We start from the raw sequence: 20199 nt of genomic DNA, 5'->3' as shown, positions 1-20199 counted from the left end.
CTCTCTCCAACATGCTTGCTTTTGAATATGTTTAATACCAATGGTGTCTTCTGCGGTCCCTCTCTGCAGCACGGTGCTAGAACCACAGGGAAGAGGGCATCCCTATTCCTCCATCTCCACACCTGAAAACGTTACAAGTAGAACTGAATACAGTCGAAATGAAGACAACAACCTTCCTGTAAACCCTGGGTGTAAAATGCCCTACATCACTCACAAGGGAATTAACAAATTATAATAATTATGAAGAAAGAGACAATAGAAAAGGAAAATAAAATATTATCACTAATTCCACTCTCTAGTGGATTAATGCCTTTTGTTAGATTAATGTCTGTGTCTGTGTACATAATATGGTATCAATATCTTGTTTCATGTTATTTTTACACAATTGGCTTAACTGCAAATTTGGATGCCGTCTTTTTTCATTTAACATTTCATTGGTAACTTTTCTTTAGCATTCAGAATACTTTGAAAAAGAACCTTTTCTATATCATTCAGGATACTTTGAAACTATTCACAGCTGTATGATATTCTATTCTATGGCTACACTGTACATAATAGAACATGTCCCCCATTATTGTAATGACTTAGAAATTAGCAAGTTCTTTTTACACAGTAAGGAAACTAAATACGGAAATATTCCTCATCTAGAACTTAGGCTTCCTGCTTTCAGTCTAATTTCTGTATTCATCCAGAAGCAGTGGTGACTGGTGATAAATTTATTCAGGGCAAGAGGTGAAAGCGTAATTTCCTTCTGTCTGAGTAAGAGGTCAACCATGTACCCTAGTCTGAAAATCCCCAGGGAGCGGGAGTGTTCTCATACTCAAGAAAGAGCTCAAGACTCCACGCCAGAGGTCTTTATTACACAAGGGGTGATAAACAGATAATAGCTATGGGAACATTTTAAAATAGCTGTCATTTCGTTACTGAGTATTGGCTAAAGCATTTCCTGGGCCACTGGTGTTTATGGAACTTTTAAACAAAATATTTATGAAGATGGAACCAGGACTTGCTTCATAAATTATGTCCTTTTACTTGCACCTTTGCTGTCCTCAGAGCACAGCCAACATTCAGGCCTCTGCTACACGAAACAGACACTCAACCCTCTCCACAACCAGGCTCTCTCTTCCTGATGCCAAGAAAAATTTGTATTTTCTGTCTCTGCTTCCTTGCCTCCCTCTGACTATCTCCCTTTGCAGTTTAGCGTTCCTTTCTACCACAATATTGAAATTACCTCTCACAGGTGGCTCATGATGGCTGAATTAACTGTTAAATCCAACAGCTTTTTATCCCTGTGCTCACCTCTGCTCTTTCTGCCATTTATGCTATTTACTGTCATGTTCTTCTTGGAATATGTCTGTGTTTTAACAGTAGGGATGTTGTACTGGTCCATGGTTCCCCTCCTCTTTCTTCTTCACTCCCTTTAGAGGGCTCCTGTCTTCCTACCTCCTTCCTCTGTGTGTGTGTTCCTTTCATTTCTCCTGTTTATACTTTCTTCCTCAGAAGACTGCATCCAGTCCCATGGCTTCAACTTAACGCCCAGTCTAGAGACCTGGTCAGCAAGGCCTCTTCTAACCCACACTTTGTGCGAGTTATAATTAAGGTCCCCTCTATCTGGATGTACAACGCTCGTATCAGGATCTTCGGCTTGGCAGGGAACTGGGCTGGATTTCAGCCCTCCCTTGCTTGCACAACCTTACATGTTGCCCTGCTAGTCAGGGTCCCCTATCCAATGCTGTCGTGGGTATTCTGGTGCTTCAAACTCCGTGTCTTTCCCTCACTCAAACAAACCCTTCATCTTTTATTTCCTTCCTCACTTCTTCTACAACCAGGTGTCAGTTATTATAGAATTTTAAAATATATATTGTGGCATTTTTTCTTCTTCATTCCCATGACCACCATCTTGCTCAGAATTTAATTATCTCTGGTTAACCCACTGTCTCCTCATTGGTCTCCTTCTCTCCAGTCCGTCCTCCACACTGCTGGCAATTGAAAGGAGATATATCTATAGATATATATTTTATATATATAAATATAAAATCTCACAGAATTTTCCAGTGAGTCTATAGTAGGTGGTTAAGAGCAAGGGCTGTGAAGTTAAATTTCAGGATCTGAGGCCCAGCTCTGGCACATTTGACACGTATTGTCCTATACAAGTTACTGAATATTTCTAAGCCTCCATTTTCTCACATAAAATAAGGGTACCAACAATAGCTAACAGGTACTGAACCCTTATGTCTTCCAGCCACCGTGCCCTGTGCCCTTCCCAGGCATTCCTTCATTTAGCACTCAAAAGAGTGTTTTATTAAATTTATACTAAACATTCTAAAAAAATGGAATCAAATTAATCTTAAAGAGACTAGTTTGCTCTTTATGAGTTCAGTTTGTTTTTTGAAGAAGTCTTTACTAAAGTTAAATCCAGATAATATCAATGACTTTGGCCTAACAGCAAATGACACTCAAACAAAGGTAAGTGGGTGATATATTGCGTTTTGAGACAAAGGCATCTTCTGTCCCATTTTTCCCTTTTAAGAAAGGGGAGCAGGAAAAGTAAAATGAAGTGTCTCTTCTTTTTTAATAACTACAAACTATGTGATGCAAATCAATGCTTTGCTTTATTCACTGTTTCTATGTGATTTCTCTTTATTTATTCTTTATGACTCAACTTTACAGTCAAAAAGCATACAAGTGGAGTAGCCAGGAATTTATCTTAAATTTTTTGACACCAGGCTGCCTCATTTGCAGACTACTTCTCTCTCTATGAATTTAAGAATCCATGCAGCAACATAGTCAAATTTTAGTGGAAATACTCCAAAGTAATGACTAAGGATTTTCACATGTATGCCAGGAATATTATTTCAGTAGAATTTTATCCTAGATTAATAGGTTAGTTTTGTCTTTCCAAATTGACACATGCCTGTCACTTGGGGTAGATAAACTGACCATTTGCCCTTGGATCCAGTATGGGTTTTTTGAAAGCAATTTTTGTTGTTTCCTCTAGTGCTTTCCCCCAGAGAGTGCTAAGTTATTTCTACCAGAGGACTTAGGCTCTTTCTTAGCATCAAAGGGTTCTGTGGTTTATTTCATTTCCTTAATCAGCTGAATTACTTATAAATGAAAGTCTCGTAAATCATGCAATAGGGAAGTTGAGTGGGATCTTAAAAGATCTTATGTTTAAACCCCCACATATTCTGAACGACCCAAACAGTCCAAATCAGGCCAAGTGAGTTGTCAGCGATCATAGAGCAAGACTAGAACATGTTAATGCTATAAGAACGCCTACCTGGCAGTTATGCTGCCAACTTCTTGCAATATTAATTGCATTGAATTGCCTCAAAATCACTATAGAAATAAACACGAGTCTTCTTTTTCCTTCTCTCTTAGTCTTCCAGTGTCAGCAAGAATAGTTGGAATCCAGTGTGTATATTAGAGATCCATCCTCTTTTTCATTCACAGGAGATGCTTTTTGGTGGAGAAAGCTTTCCAAACAGTGTTTGCTTGACTTTAAATTTCCTCAGCTCCTGAAATGGGAATTAGTGACATACATAACAAATAAAACAATGAAATATTTATGAGTCATCCCTAAAGTGCAGCTCCCAATGCTCCACAGCGTTCTCTGAAGTAAAGTAAATCTCTGTGTCAGAGAAATACTTGTACCTTTCAAAAAGTGTTGACATCATGTTATGGCAGTTTTATGATATAAAATACCGTATTTCTTATGAACAGACACGAAGATATTGGGGAAAATGGCTTGCAATAGCTAACTTGATAAGAGTGAACATTTCTCTCCCTCCTCTCAGGTTTGTCATCCTCTCTGCCACGTTCTCATATAAACACCTGGCTTCAACATTTCTCTTCAGTCTCCCCTTTATGTTATTTGCCACACATAGGTGGTCTTTCAGCCTAGACTGCTGTTCCTCAGTCTTGTCTTTCTAGAAATTATTACCTCTTCTGAGATGCTCTCCCTGACCCCATCCCTACCCTTTAACTCCCACCGCACTCTTCTATGGCTTTCATTGCTTTGCACTTTAATGTCTTACTTACTGGCCCACTTTCCTCGCACAGCTACACTGCAGGCTCCTGGAGGCCAGGCGCTTTGTCTTACAGGTTTGAATGACCAGTGCTTAGCACAATGCCTGACACACGAATGCCAAATTTAGGGGCCCAGTATTGCTCTAGTCTTGTTACAAAGGGGCGTAAGTTCCGTGTGAGGTATTTTCACGCGAGGGCATGTTAAAGGTTCAGCCAGCCTGTCACACTAGACATTTGGTTAGTCAATTGGAAAGTAAAAAGACACAGCAAAAGAACATAAGCTTGCTTCTCTTTCCCTCTGGGTAAAATAGTCCAGGTTTTTGCTCAACATATATTTTATTTCCTATTTACTCAGATTTCCTGATAAAGCAGATGACCGTTCAGATGTGTTATTGAACTTCGTGTATCTTAGCTTCTTCACATTTGTCAGTTTCAGCAGTCCCTTCACGTGTCGGAGACCTAGACTCCGAGCTGACATTTAAGAAAGATTTCGGGATGTTCACTCATGGTCTATCCCCTTGCATTTGGTCAAACCTCATTCATTTTACGACAAATATTGCCTCAGAGAAGGGGTAATTCAGAAAAAAATGTTTTGGATATTTTTGTTTGCAACAGCTTTTGAGTTTCAAAAGGCTAACTCCATAAAGCCTCAGAATCCAAAGTTTAAATTATAACAACAGCAACAACAGCAAAATAAAACAGATCTCTTTATCCCATCCCTAAGAGCAGATAAAGATTCTCATGGTAGTGTGGCCAAAGGGAAGAATCAAAGGGAAGCAAAGGGACCTTAGGTGCTTGTGGATGGTGGAATTCTGAATAAGGGCTCCGCGTTCTGCCACCCTCTGCCCCACTCCCTGATCTGGGTACATGGGGCACAGAATTGAAAGATCAGATTGAGGGACTCTTAAGAGCAGAGGAATCTATGATTCACTTCCTGTGTGAAGCGCATGGACGCTACAAAACTCGAATCGTTTTTAGTGCTGCTCTTCAGGGTGCCAGGTCATTAGCAATGGATATCTATGCAGACATGTGCGAAACAGCCTTCCAGCTTGTCCCCAAGCCCTCAGTGCAGCCAAGAGAAGAAGAGAAGGAGCAAGGAAAGTCAAACCTGGAGGAGCCAGGACTTAGGATAAGGAGGATTTACTTCCAGGGTTTGTGAACTGAAGTCCAGGAATACACAGGGATGAGGAAATCAGCATCTCAGAGATGCCCGTGTGTGCAGAGAATGAAGACCATGGACCAGATTCCCACTCTCCGCCATTCAAGACGCGGAACCCTGGACCTCCCTGAGATCAGAGGGCTCCCAGGAAAGTGGGGGCCCTGGATTAACCAAGATTAAGTTTCAGCCGTCTGACAGTATAAAAGAATAAGGAAGTTAAATTTTATACACCTAACTGTGCAGACCAACACCCATTCCTTCCTTCTACATAAATCATGTTTTTTTAATTTACCCAATTACTTTTAGCTATCTAGTTTACTAAAGAAGATGCTGGTGTGGGAATAATGGTTTACAATCTTATCAAAAAGTCTAAAGTATACTTGTTTTTCTTTGAAGTTGGAAGGATATCAAAGCTTAAAAGACAAAGTGTAGGATTTGGCCTGTTTAGGTCTTGAGCATAGAGATGAGAGAATTAGGGAATGAAAAAAGTATCTTAAAGGAGAATCTCTACTCTAGACAGCTTAATGGAGCTTCATATTTTAGTTTCTGTTTCATCCAAATTCTGATCTCTAAGGACCAGAAACATATGTTATCTTTCTATTCCTTGCCGATGTTATCTTAAGTGACACAAAACAAACGCTGAAATTTTGGTAAATTGCTCAGACAGATTGTTGCCTTGCTAAACGTGTCTTAGAAAGTGAGCCCATGCTGGTAACGCATGATCCTTTCCCTGGTTCTTAAAGCACAGCTAAGCTGTTCAAAACGTAACATCTGCTCAAAGTCTGTAGGCTCCATAGAGATCAAGGACAGAAAGGAAAAAAAATCACTGACTGGCTTTATGAGGGGTTTACACTTTACTCAAAGAGTAAAGGTTAAATTTAGACTTGGCAAGAACTTCCCTATAAAGATCTAAGTCCTGAGGAGTTCTTAACTTACTGATGTGAGAATTTTCCAAACCTGTGGCCTATTTAGGTTTTCACTGGTCCTCTGGGACGTCTATGGAATTTCTTGGCCAAAACTTGGGAACTGTCTGGGTATGGCCCGGATTCCGACTACCTACTGCACAGACAGAGAGGGATGGTATGCAGAAGCAGACTCGTGTACATACAAGGGTGGGGCAGGAGATTGTCACTCCAGGCGAGTGCAAATGCAGGCTCTGAACAGAAATCTTTTCTGAAAGGCCAGACATGACATCCCACAGGTTTAACAACAGTTGGGTATAATTTAGGAAAGCAGTCAGCATCAGGGGTACCATGATGTGACAAATGAGATCCAGCCAGCCAGAGAGAGCAAGATGGCAGGCAATCAAAGAACAGCTATACCAGACAGGTCAAGCAGGCTTTTGTTTGCAGGGAAATCAGTCAGCAGATTGGCTGGAGTGCGGGATAGGACTCTTCTTAATGTGAAACGGAAAGCAGCAAGATACAGGCTCACTGAGCAATGGGGTATTAGGTACTGGTAGGAACTAAGACACTAATAAAGCAAAAACTCAGGTCACAGTAGAAGAACCAAAAATCTGATCTACAGTGTGGGGCAGGGCTGAGCTATCAGTGAGAGTCAAATGGCAGCAGAGAGAAGTGAATTATAGGTATTGGTAATCAGAGAAAGCCAAGTATTCTGCAGGATTATGCGTATTCTGAACTTCTGCTCTTCATAGTGGACTAGTGGAAGTTCTTCAGAGGATGGGGAAGTTGGTGCCAGCCATTTCATCGCATGCCCGATAGAAACTGTTGCTGGGGCTTATGCTTGCCCCCTGCCTGAGATGCAGTGTTAAGGATGCTTCAAAATCCCCTCCAGAAGTCCTGTTAAACCATCAGTATGGCATTTTCTCTTCCAAGACTACCAGATTCTTAAATGCTTTAAGATCTAAGGAAGAGTGTTTCATTGCCTGAGTTTCTGGCCTGTCTTCCAATGCCCTGATTTTAAATATTCTTTTCTCTTATCTTCTCTCAATAAATCTGTGGGTTTAGATTTTTTTTTTTTTTTTAGCAGGTGCAAAAATCACCTGAAGAACTTCAAATGCAGATTTCTGAAGACATGCCCAGAATCTCTGATTCAGTTAATTTGCTATGGGGCCCTGGAATATGTATTTAAACAAAAACTCCAAGTGATTATGATGCAGGTGGTCCAAGGACCACACTTTGAGAAGCATTGCTTTAAGTTATCTGAATGCTTCAGGAAATTTGACAGTTCATTGTCATATTATATCTCTCAGACTGCCTCTTGCTCCCGATGTAGCAACATAAATCATTCTTTGTCACACCATATATCTTGATTTTAGGTTGTGAAAATGATCCCCGTAACTATATCCTAGGCCAAAACATTGAAAGTTTTAGAATACAATTCAGAATTCAAGATGGATTGTGTGCTGGCTGTCTTTAATTTTATTGTATCTACAATTTAAAGGGAAATTTATTTTTATTGAAATTTAGATCCATTCCGGGATATGAAAATGGTTTCAATTTATACCTAAAATATAAGCTTGTATCCTTTTGCTCTTCCTGGAGTGAGATATCTCTCGTTCTAGTTTATTAGAGAACTGTTCTTTGAACTGTGAGCATAAAGACAGCTGCAGACTCTTGGTAGAAATTTAAAAGCAGTATCTGGGATCTTTACAGTGTCTCTTTTAGAATTGGAAGTTGGGCAACAAGCAGTCATCACATATGGGAAAGATTTACATTGCCTTAGTGGGCTCAAGTTTGATGTAGCATAAATGGTATTTTCAAGAGTTCCAGTTCCCCAGATTTTCCATGGTTACAGTATATGCTCTTGTCTCTGCTGAGAAATATGCTAGTCTAGGGAATAATGAATAAGCATTCTTCCAGGCACTGTAGTGATGGCCTTTTGTTTTCAGCCAAGTATAGTGTGACTGTTTCACATATGATTTTGCTCTTCATGAACTAGATTGGAAAAAATGAAAACCTGGTCTAAAAATAAATATATCAGCGTTTAACCACGAATCAGGAAGCATTTATTATTACTAAGAACCAAATAGCAGGCTGGTGCCACGTATTGAGAGTTCAATGCCGGTCAAAACGCTGTTGTGTGTTTACTTTTTTTTAACCTAACAAATAAATAAGGAATCACAGAAAGGAAGGAACTCCATGAAATAATGTGTAAAGCAAGTTGTCTAAAAAAAAACCCATTAGAATTGGAGCTAAATGTGCAGATTTGGGGAATCTATGCAGTGTTCTTAAATTTTTTTTATAACGGCTTCATCAGTGTGGTCAGTGGTATAAATTCTGCTGCTGTCACAGTTTCAGGTACAGCAAAAAGGCATATTTGAGGGTAAAAATAGGAAGCGATAATGTAAAATATTGCTCCTTACCAAAAGTGTTTAGGATTTGAGAGGTGGCCTCAGAAAAGAAATTAAAAGTGTTAAAATACTGAGTCATGAACTGTGTTCACCAAATTATTTTCAGCTCTGTTCCCCAGTCACATCACAGAATTATACCTCTTTCTTGCTTCTTTTGAAGCAAGGCCACGTAACTTTCTTTGGTCAATGAAAAATGGACAGAAGTGATATGTCGCACTTCCAGGTAGAAGTTCTAGGTGCCACTATGCAGATCCTCGTGGGCCCTTCCTAATGCTCTGGGTTTGTGGAAGCATATATTGGGGCCTTTGAGTGACTATGCGGAGCTGAGGCCCCTGCTGACCCACAATGGACAATAGTGTAAGTCAGAAATAATTATTGTTATGGAATTATTTGTTAGTGTAGCATCATCTAGCCTCTCCTGAGCAGTACAGATATAAACATGGTGGCAAGAAATTTCAAGCATTTTGTTAGAAAATGGGGATTTCCCAAATAAAGATGGAGGTGGTCAATAATATATGATTGTGCATTGTCTGTCCTTTAAAGAAGCTCTAGAGCCAGCCTGATGGAAAGAATTGTAGTGTTAGTTCAATTGCAGAGCCACGTCTGAGATTTAAGCTAAAAATGGTATTGAAAAATGTGTGTTCCTGGATAGGTGTAGTGAAGAGCAGCCGTACACAACAAAACTGTCAGTAATGATGACATTTGCAAATTGAGAATGGGAGTGAATAGGATGAAGATCCTACTTTGCTTTTTAACAATTCAAACTTTTTTCAAATAAGCTTGAAGCAATTTTATACTTAAAAATAGAAATATGGAGGGCTGGACCCATAGCATAGAGGTTAAGTTTGGCGCTCCGCTTCGGTGGCCCGAGTTTGCAGGTTCAGATCCTGGGCGTGGACCTACACCACTCATCAGCCCAGATATAAAGTGGAGGAGGATTGGCACAGATGTTAGCTCAAGGCTAATCTTCCTCAAGCAAAATAAAAAAGAGGAAGGGCCAGCCTGGTGGTGCAGCAGTTAAGTTCGCACGTTCACCATTTTGGATCCCGGGTGCGGACATGGCACCACTTGGCAAGCCATGCTGTGGTAGGCGTCCCACATATAAAGTAGAGGAAGATGGGCATGGATGTTAGCTCAGGGCCAGTCTTCCTCAGCAAAAAGAGGAGGATTGGCAGCAGTTAGCTCAGGGCTAATCTGCCTCAAAAAAAAAAAAAAAAAAGAGGAAGACTGGCAACAGATGTTAGCTCAAAGTTAATCTTTCTCGGAAAAAAAAATAGAAATATGGAAAATTTAATGCCATACCCCAATAAAAATCTAAAGTTTTAACAATTTTTAAAACTGTATTTTAGATAAAACATGGTGATCAGGATTAAGAGAATTCAGAATATGCTGGTCCTGAAGGAACATCCTAAAATCAAGGACTTGGAAGGAAAATGGAGTATTATAGGTCGTCTGTATAAAAGCCAGGGCCCCCAGGGTCTACTCATATCATAGATTTTAAAGAAACATTGCCCAGTACTTGTAAATATATTTTTTAGGTCCAGTGAACTCTAAGTATGTTAGAGAATGTTCCAATTCTTGATTTATTGCAATATCTTTTAAAATTCTCTCATTTCTTGCAATGTCCCCAGAGCCTGTCTGAACCTTAGAAAAAACTTTTTTTCCCCTCAAATTCAGCCCATGGCCCCTCGTTTTCCTTCTCCTCCTTTTTAAATGTTCTCTTCCCACTTCAGGTAGTTTCTCTTTTTGATTCTCAGCTCTCTCTACCTGTTACCAAAGCCAAGAATGGAGCAGGCAGATTCTGAATATTCTTTGGAGTGAAAAAAGCCAAGAGTCAAAGATAAAATGCTCTGTAGCAACCAAGAGGAAATAAGACATGAAAAAGCCATAATAACCATAATATACATCTTCTTTTTTTTCCCATATGGTTGACATAGTTATGAGGGATAAGCTTTCCAGGAACTAGCCTTTGCTTATCTGTGGGAGTACCCCATTGCTGAAATGTGTATAGACAGGCCTCTTTTAAAAAATAAATATTGTGCTTTTCCCCTTGAAAGTCACTTAGAACTAATTAAAGATAAACCATATACTCTGGCACACACCTTAATGGTATTTTGAAGGATATGATGACAATTTAAGGATAATGTTCCAAAACGCTCTTCATTCAGGAAACACTTTTGATATGTCTTTTCTCCCAGCATCATCCCTGTTTGGCTTTAGTTTCTTAGGAAATGTCTGATCTCAAAGAGCTGCTGTGTTTCATGTTTTAGAAATCCAAGGTCATCACGCTGATTTATTGTAGTGCAGTTTGAAGCTCTGTCAGACCTCATTGTCATGCACCACTGAAGTACGTCAACAAATTGCACCCATCAACTAATATTTGGACTTTTTAAACTCCCTGACATTATTTAATTAGGCTCAAAAATGTCTCCGTAGGCAGAGAACTCACTGTTTTTCTGTATTGAAGAAATTCTTGTTGAAATGAAGGACTATTTTTCCTGGCCCCATAAATTAGAGACACTAAGATAAATGGAGAGTTGACAGATACACAAGAAGCAGAGTTAGCTCCCAGTTATGTAACACCAATAAATTCTTAAAGAATGAAATTTGGTGTTAGCAGGAGGTCATAAACGTTGCAGCACGCACCATTCACTCCTCTCTGCTTGTATGCACACGAAGTAGTACAGGATATATGCGCTTTAACTTTGTCTAGATAAGCGTGATACACTTATTTGTCTGAAATATCTCTAAAATGTATATTTCAAGAATCTGCCAGCAATAATTCTAATGGGTCATTTACAGTAAGTTTCTGTGATGAGGAATCCTTAAGGAAACAAAGTGGAGCTTGTGTAATGTCCCTAGATCTGAGGAAGGTTGCTTCTTAGAGTTGTGTGCTTTGATTTGGGGACACGGTTTTAAAATACTGGGGCTGGGAGGGTGCTAAGCTTGCAAAACATAGGCCAGATAAATGAAAACGGGGTTGGTCAGAATTTTAAACCTTATTTCCCACAGAGTAATCAAACAGTAGGATAGTCCTTCCTCTTTTAGCTGTTTATGGTACCTGGCAGACTCTTTTCCGTCACATTCTATTTTTAAACAAGTCTTCAAAGTTTTAAAATTATGATTCTCAGTTTGTATATACTCTTTTTTTTAATCTCAGATAAAATATGTGATGGAATGAGATTAGGCTATTTCCTGTCACAGAAATAGAACGCGCTGTGTCTACTATGAAAAGCAGAAATGCAGAGACTCTAAGTGTGTTTGCTTGAATATTTAGCCACGATCCATGGTATACTAGGTGTTACCCAGAACCCACACGCACAAAGCTGTGTCTTCTTTTTGAGAATTTATGATTCATTGTAAGAATGTATAACACAAGAAAAGGAATAGCAAAACGTTACGGCTATAAATAAGGAGATTTTGAAGGAAATTTATTGAGGCTTCACTTGAGAAGAAAATGTTGGGACTTATTTACCAGTATAAGGTAGTAACCAAGAAGAGTTACCATATAACTCTTGCCATTTTCTTTCATGAACAGTGTTCCTCATGCTGAAGGGGATGGTCCACCCGCATGCACTCTCAGCTCTTCCCCTCACAGAGCAGCCTGAGACGTGTGACTGGAAGAAAGGAACATTGCTTAATTAGCCAGAGGTCCTTTGCACAGGTAGTAGACGGCATCCAGTTGTGAGGAAGCCCCAGCAAGTAAACAGAAGGATGTCACCTGTCACTGTCTTATTCCTCCATTCCACATTACAGTTTTTCACACTTTAACATTTTTTAAATTAGCATCTGTCTTAGAATTGGAGTGTACATTGATATAGAAGTTCATACAAAATTTATACAAAGGAATCAGTGTTACCCAGAGGCAAGAAAATCTGGTAATAACCTAATGACCTTTTCTTCATCATTCTCTATCTTGGCTCTATTTTGTATTCCCTTTCTCTTTCTCCCGCTGAAAGGCAACATGGTTTATTAGAGAGACCATGGGTTGTGGATTCCAAAAAATTAGAGTTTGAATGAGAGTTCTAATTGTTTATTTTGGCCCTCAGTTTTTTTTCTTCTATGGAGAAGAAAAAGGCAATTAAAAGGCCATTGTGGAGTCTAATGAAATAGCACATGTGAAGTTTCTAGTAGAAAGCATAAGTGTAGGAGGTGATAATTGGGTCCCTTTTCCAGTGTTTTGGGTGCCCACCAGACTCCAATTCTCTGGCTAGAACTCCTTATTTTATTCTCCCATCTCCTTTCATGTAACCTCCTTTAGCTGTTGTTAGATTAAGTGGGCTTTAATGAAAACACAGACACAGCAGTAACAGAACAGAAACAAAAAGATTCTTCTTCCATGTTTAGTGACATGAGTCTACGTTAACATATTCTCAACTGAATGGAAAAGAAAACTGTGTCCAATTCCTCTGTTTCTGACTAATAAAGGCCAAGTTTTTAGTATCCAAAATTTCAGTTAAAATAAATTTAACCGTTAATTGAAAACATCAAAAAGAATGTGTCAGATAAGATAAGAATGCATGGATTCTTTCTAAATATCTATAAAATTCAGAGATATTAATGATAGAACCCAATCAAGTCACTTCTTAAAAATAGCACATTAGCCAGGAAGGCATCAAATCTCTGTCATATGCCAATCCCTACCTTACCCCCAACTTCAATGGCAAGACCTGTAACTCAAGTAATTTAGAATCTCCGGACACTTAGCCATTTTTGAAGGAGATGACAGTTTATTAACTCTTGGCCACATAGAGGTCCTTGTCCCTTTTATAGCAACCTTAGGAACACAAGGTTTGGGCTGAGACCCTTACAGTCTGGCGACCCCTCCACCCAGCCTTTGTTGACAGAAGACGCTGCAGGCTTGTGGACAGGAGTTCGACTCTGCTTGTTTGGGTTTTAGTCGATATTTCTTTAAGTTTTGAAATATTTATTGATCTGACTTTAGTGGCAGATTCTATCTGGAATATTTCTGCTTGTTGTCATCTTAGTTAATTGAAAATTTGTAGATAAGCAATACTTATTAAATATTCATATCCAAATCACTGCCTGTTTTTTGGCAGTCAGAATCTGAAACAAGGCTCTTTATTTGTATGCTGTTTTCTCACTCGAAGAATATCTTTTAGGAACCATCCAGATTGTGTTATTTTTGCATTTTTAACTTGACTACACAATTTATATCTATTCCAAAAATAGGATAAATGTTTTCAATTAATTTGGCATGGTGGAAAAAGTCAGCTAAGAACCAATTTCTGTGTACACACATAAAATAATAATAAAAGCACAAAACTAAAACTAACTTGTAGTATTTCTGTGCTTAACAACGCTCAGCTTACTGTATCTATATCTGACATTGTCTGCTTTCACCCGTTCACACATGTTCATCTTGGACAGTCTCTGGGTGGGTATAAGAGCACTAACTACTTACTGTTTACTTGGTTACGTTGATTCAGCACCAGAGTGATTAGTGTCCATTCCCTGAGAGAAGGGTTCTCCACTGCCTGTGATGAGGTATGTGGCATGAAACTGGCCCCTTATATTAAAGCCCTGAATCAGGGTTGTGAAATTTACTCACAGTTTTTTTTAAAAAAATAATTTAGAGCATATTCTAGAGTATCACTACAATATCATTCCTGTATAGTTGAGAAAAAGTTTGCTAGAATTGAAATCTGTGTTAAGCTTGAATATCGTCTACTTTTAAAAAATATATTTATAGGGCTTTCTAAGTTCATTTTCTCCGTATTAACCTTCTTATTCATTTTATGGATCTTATTTATATCAAAACTTTTCCAGTTTCAGTTATAAAAATCCAACTACTCTAGCCAACGTCAGCCAAAGACAGAATTTATTAGATCATAAAATTGAGAAGTCCAAGGGCAGCTCAGGCTTCAGGTGTCATGCATCAATCTGGGTCCAGTCAGGAGAGAGAAGCCACATGGTCACATGAACAGGGAAAGTTTAATACAAAAAACTATTAAGTATAACAGGGGATTAGCATATAAAGGGATTGGCTGATGAGAAGTAAGAAGAACTCTCAAGAACGTAGGCATAGCGCATGTAAGGAGCAGCCACAACTCCCAGGGGTGAGACTGAGCACCCAAGGAATAGCCCACCCCCAGGCTGAGATTCAGACTGCTTGGAGAAGGCACGGCCTTGCCTCATCGGACGGCCAAGCAGTCACGGTGGTGCTGCACTGGCAGAACTGGCACTAGCAGAACCTTCTTGAAGTCCTCCCTCTAGAACTTGCCTGAAATGCGCCCTCTAGGATGCCCGAAAATTCATGGAGAGGTGTCTCCCTGGAGGCACTTTGCTACAAAACTGCCTGAGGAGGTACAGGGGAAGCTGCTGGCCACTGAACACTCGGGCCAGTGTGCCCTGCAGACGCTTGATGCTGACGAAGCTGTGAGCACTGCAGGGCTGGGCACTGAGGAAGCCGTGTGTGCCCTGGAGGAGCCGGGTGCTGGAGAAGCTGAACGTGCTGCGGGAGCCTGCTGAGCGGACGCCCAGGAGCCGGGAAGCAAAAACCCACTGTCTTCCGCAGTGTCTCTCTCGCGCCCTCTACTGGCAGAGTGTAACATGGTGCCAGCTGGCAAAGCAAAAATTTTTAAACGGACTATATCCATTTTCACAGAAGAGGCAAAAAGGATGAATTGAGAGCAAATGTGGCCAAATCCAAAGGTCGAAGTGATGTCAGCAGGATTTGCTTTTTCTCCATTTCTCAGTGGTCGGGTGGCTTCATTCTAGGCTGGCTGTCTCCATACTGTGATATGATTAATTCAGCTGCAAGCGTTTTTCTTCTCAACAGTTGTAACAAAAAATCCCATTACTGAGTATTGTTGACTTTGATTAGCCTGACTTTTGCCATATCCCATCCCAACATCAGTGTGGCTAGGGGATATGATTTTTTTTCACCTTCATCTGGCATTATGCTTCCCTACCCCTGCCTTGATCAGAGTGCTATGACCAGACTGAGGTGGATCGTGCTGGGGAGGCCAAACAACTTTGAATCCATAGGAGTGCTATAGCTGAAGGACAAAACTGCAGAATTTATTGCGTGAGCATCTTCATTTTTAAAATCGTTTTTACAAGTTTCTAGAGCTTGAATGATATTAATGACCACATAGTTTAGTCAAATCTCTTGAGTTTACTACTAAGGGAAAAAAACAGCGCCAGCATTAAGTTTTGAACCCAGGATTTCTGTTAAAACAGAATCGAAAAGTTATAAAACATAACTTTTTTTCAGTGATATGAGAGGCCCTATTTATTTAACTAAACGTTCTATCAGCAGCAGCGGTACATACATATCATCTGACACAACTCAGCGATATGAAGGAACAAACTACTGATACACACAAAAGTTTGGGTGGATCCTAAAGGCATTGTGCTGACTGAGAAAAGCCAATCCCCAAAGGCTGCATACAGCATGAGTCCATTTTATATAACATTCTTCATGACACAATTACAGTGATGGAGAACTGAGCTGTAATTGCCAAGAGCTGAGGTGGGGGAGAGGGTGTGACTGTAAAGGGGCAGCGTGAAGGAATTTCTTTGAGGTGATGGAATAGTTCCATATCCTTATTATCATGGTGGTTCCACAAATCAGTATATGTGTTAAAATTTTGTAGAACGATACAATTCTCTCTACTCCCCAAAAGTGAGTAAACATGTAAAACCTGGCAAAGAAGCCAATAAGGTCTGTAGTTTAGTGAATGGTATTATACACATATTAATTTCCTGGTTTTGATCATTGTACTGTGGTTTTTCAAAGATACTATCTTTAGGGTAAACTGTGGGTAAAGGGTACATGGGAAATCTCTGTACCATTTTTGCAACTTCTATGCAAGAGTAAAATTATTTCAAAATAATAGTTAAAAATAATAGTAAATTGAGGCTGGATTTCTGATAATGAATCGGGAACTTGAAAGCCAGTTCCCTTTCAATTTTTGATTTCTTCACAGTGCACAAAGTAATAATTAATAATTAGTTTGAATATTTATGAAATAAAAAGCAAATGGGTGCTTATACTATTTATTCTAAAAATCAAAGATATTTTAATGATAGGCAAAAAAAATCACAGCAAAAACAATTTCAAAAAATACATACAAATGAGGAAAAAGGAAACAGGATGAACCGTGTGGGGCTGGATTAACACTGTGCTAGTGACTGATGACTGAGTTCCTGCCAACTCTTTGCTCTTGTACAAGAGTAGAATTGTTCAGAGGTAGAGCCAAGCAGAAGATGCATCCCAGGCCCCAAATGGTGAAATAATAATGTCACAAAACATCGTAGGACAAAGGTAGGAATCAGAAGAAGGAGGAAGAGGAAGAGGTGGAGGAGAAGAAAATACATACTCAAACAGAAACTGTTCTGAATGATGAAGCTTAACTATTAGAATATAAATTTTATTTATCTCGTGAAGCAACATCAAAAGGCTGGAACAATTATTGCTGCATAGCAACTGAAGCAGGCTATATTAAAACAATGCTTATAACATGTAGTCTTTTTCATTCCTTTCAATGTTAGGAATTAAAAGAATTTTAACTTTTGCAGTATACATTATTCAAGAAAACTGGCATAGGTAGATTATTTCATAGACATTCACAAGATGAATATATCCAATTGAAACCTTTCAGTCAGAGAAAAAGGCAATTCACATTAAGAAATTATTCAAATAAAGTATCCTTTTCCCTTGTTAAATACATAAATAACACATAACTTATACAGGACATCCAGCTTTAAGATGAACGCGGTATGAGTTCTTATGTCTCAGTCATTGATGGTCAGCTAGTCATTTTAAACTATCTACAATTTATAGGTTTTCACTTTTTCTTTTCTTTTTGTTCTTCAGGGATAGCAATTTTAAAAATGCATTAAAAAATACAATCTAGGGCTACCCCCATGGCCAAGTGGTTAAGTTCGTGCCCTCTGCTTGGGCGGCCCAGGGTTTCACCAGTTCAGATCCTGGGCGCCGACCTGGCACCGCTCATCAGGCCACGCTGAGGCAGCGTCCCACATAGCAGAGCTGGAAGGACCTACAACTAGAATATACAACTATGTACTCATGTGCTTTGGGGAGAAGAAAAAAAAAAGATTGGCAACAGATGTTAGCTCAGATGCCAATCTTTAAAAGAAAAAAAAATCTAATTGAGTGATAAATTTTCTAAACTTGTATTGTACTGTCCAGTCAGTCCTATTATAATGGCCTCCTGATTGTCATGCCCCAGAAATGCTGTTTTATTTCGGTGCCTGTGTTTTGAGTTTGGTCTAATTTTACATCAAGTAAAAGCTTGGGAAAATTATCAAGACTAGCTATAATTAATTAAACATTATATAAAATTTTTATGTAGTTAAAATATAATATAAGGCTTCTCTTCCATCTAACAGATGAGTTACTCTGCTATGGAGTTTTTTCCAAGTAAAAACTGAAATATATTTACAGTGTCTTCCTTCGAGCATATGAAAGGATGGTGTCTTCTGAGATGACCTAAATAAAATAAATCAAGATAAAATAAAGAATGAGATAAATAAAATACATCTAAAGAAAATAACCGTAGAGTATCTTTGAGACTGTTACATTTCGCTGTACTGTAGAAATCCTTTGAAGATTATATATATATTGTAAATATATATATTTCACCTATATGTAACAGGTGAAATAGTCAAATTTCACAATTATTAACTTATTTATAGATGGTGAATAAAGAATAATAATACTTTAGTTTTTAATGGAAGGGATCAGGATAATCAGATTTAAAGTAATGTCCAGTTTGAAAAATAATTTTATGGCAGATCAAGATAGTTTCAATAGGCAGCACAGTGAAATGGAAAAGATTGGGGATTCTGAGTTAGACTGACTTCCTTTGGAATTCTTGACTCTTTAGCAAAGCTCGTGGCAATTACTTAACACTCATGAGTTTCTGTTTCCACGTTTGCAAAACAATAATAATTATTAAAAAATACTTGAAGGTAAAAAGAAACGATATATTAAGATGTGTGAATTGTCTGACACAGCGGGAACACGGAGTTCGTAGGACTGTACTTTGTAGGTGTGTTCATGTAAACCTCAGGATACTGAGATGACACATCTGGGTCTGGCTTCTGTGCTTGGCTGAGGCTTATATGTGAACATGTGGATCCTTACAGCTGCCTCTTCTACTGGCTGAGTTTCCATGACTAGAGTTTTCTAAATACTAGAAAATACCAGAGCTATAGAAAAGTGTGCTTACCTCCTAGTAACAGTTTCCTTAACTAAAATAGAGCTTAATTTGTTTGCTGCCTATGATGGATGCCTTCCAGGACCTCCTCCCCATGGTTGGGGTGAAGAGAATGAGGAGCAGGAAACACTCCCCAGACCACCAGGACACTGGACAACCCTCTCATACCTACACCGTAGGACAATTTTATATCTCTTATATGATGCTCATTTTGCTATTCTTCTTTTTCTTTTTACTCTTTGTGTTTGCATATGTTTTCTTATGTTTCGTGGGCTTGAAGCTTAATTTGCCCTGAAATCTAAAATAGTAATAGATTCTTTGTTTCTAAGATTTACGGCCACAATACCCCTCCTGCCGTTTGTCCAGGCTGCTTACTCAAAAGGCAGTTCACACCTCTCTTCTGTGCGGTTGACCGTGCACTCCACTGTGGTGGGTCACACAAAGTGACTTTGGAAACAGGGTGCCATGGCTCTTTGCATGTTTTTCTTAGAATAAGAGGCTCCTCAGGGTTCTGAAACATTTCCATTTATAATAAATATAAGCACTCCTTTTCCAGTCCAAGGCAGAAACTATTTTTATAAACAGACAAATTCTTTATGGAATGGGATATTGTTAGATTCAGGAAAATATTTAAAGTTTTGTAGAGTTTATTATGATGAGCTTTATATAAAAAAGCTTGGTATGGAAGCAAATCAGGGTCCAGGTGTTGTTAGGTTGTAATCAGTTTGGCGAACAATTTAGTGTCTCTTTCAGCAGCCGTTCCTCCCTGTACAACAGGTCTTACATAATGTCCTGCACTTCTATCAAGAATGCAATGACTATATAACAAAATATAATATTCTATGCAAAATTTAGATATAAAGTTCTATATAAAACAAGATTTTTAGGAATCACTAGAAACACATTATGATTTAACTTAAGGAAGTCATTTATCCTCTCTTTAAGAGAGCTGGGTAATACTGCCACACAGTACCAATGTGAATCTGGCTTATTTAAAACACACACACACACACACACATTTGGATTAGGCAGCTCAGAAATACAAATCAAATTACTAGGCCAGATAAATATTTTTTAGCATTATATATCATATCACAAATTGATGCATTGCTGAGAGACCTCAATTAATTAATTTTTTTAAAAGATGTGGCATCTGTACAGGGCTTGCTATTTTTCCAATCATTTTATTTTATTCTAATGAAAGCTGTCTATTCTTAGGTTTTTCTTTTAAAGGTATTAGCTATATACAGTGCTTGCCAGAGGACACGCAATATTCAAATGCAGGCAAACTCACCCTCTGCAGTTTTGAATTCAAAGATCCCTAGAGCTTTGGAGGCGGGACAAGATATCTGCCATAGTTTGGGTTGTTTTTTGTGTTAATCAGTGGCTTCTCACCATTTCTTTTTCCTGCAACGTCTGGTTATAAAGGCTGCCCTCTCAGCTGCAGATATATGCTGACAAAACAAGAGCAAAGCTATGAGGTA

General features: G+C 38.8%; 1 protein-coding gene across 8 annotated transcripts in view; it reads left to right on the top strand.

The window, feature by feature from the left end:
• Positions 1–20199, top strand: part of ARHGAP24 (Rho GTPase activating protein 24) — a 705468-nt gene that overhangs the window by 507797 nt on the left and 177472 nt on the right. For 2 of the 8 annotated variants that reach the window (XM_070505414.1, XM_070505412.1), the window contains exon 4: positions 18798–18890. The exons of the other annotated variants lie outside the window; for them this stretch is intronic. In XM_070505414.1, coding sequence (XP_070361515.1) covers positions 18798–18890 — 93 coding nt within the window. The remainder of the gene's footprint in view (positions 1–18797; positions 18891–20199) is intronic. 8 annotated transcript variants of the gene reach the window in all.

This window comes from Equus asinus, chromosome 3, assembly GCF_041296235.1.
Source record: "Equus asinus isolate D_3611 breed Donkey chromosome 3, EquAss-T2T_v2, whole genome shotgun sequence".
NCBI classification, from domain to species: domain Eukaryota; kingdom Metazoa; phylum Chordata; class Mammalia; order Perissodactyla; family Equidae; genus Equus; species Equus asinus.
Note: the sequence above shows the minus strand (reverse complement) of the source record. Positions and strands in the feature narration are given on the sequence as shown.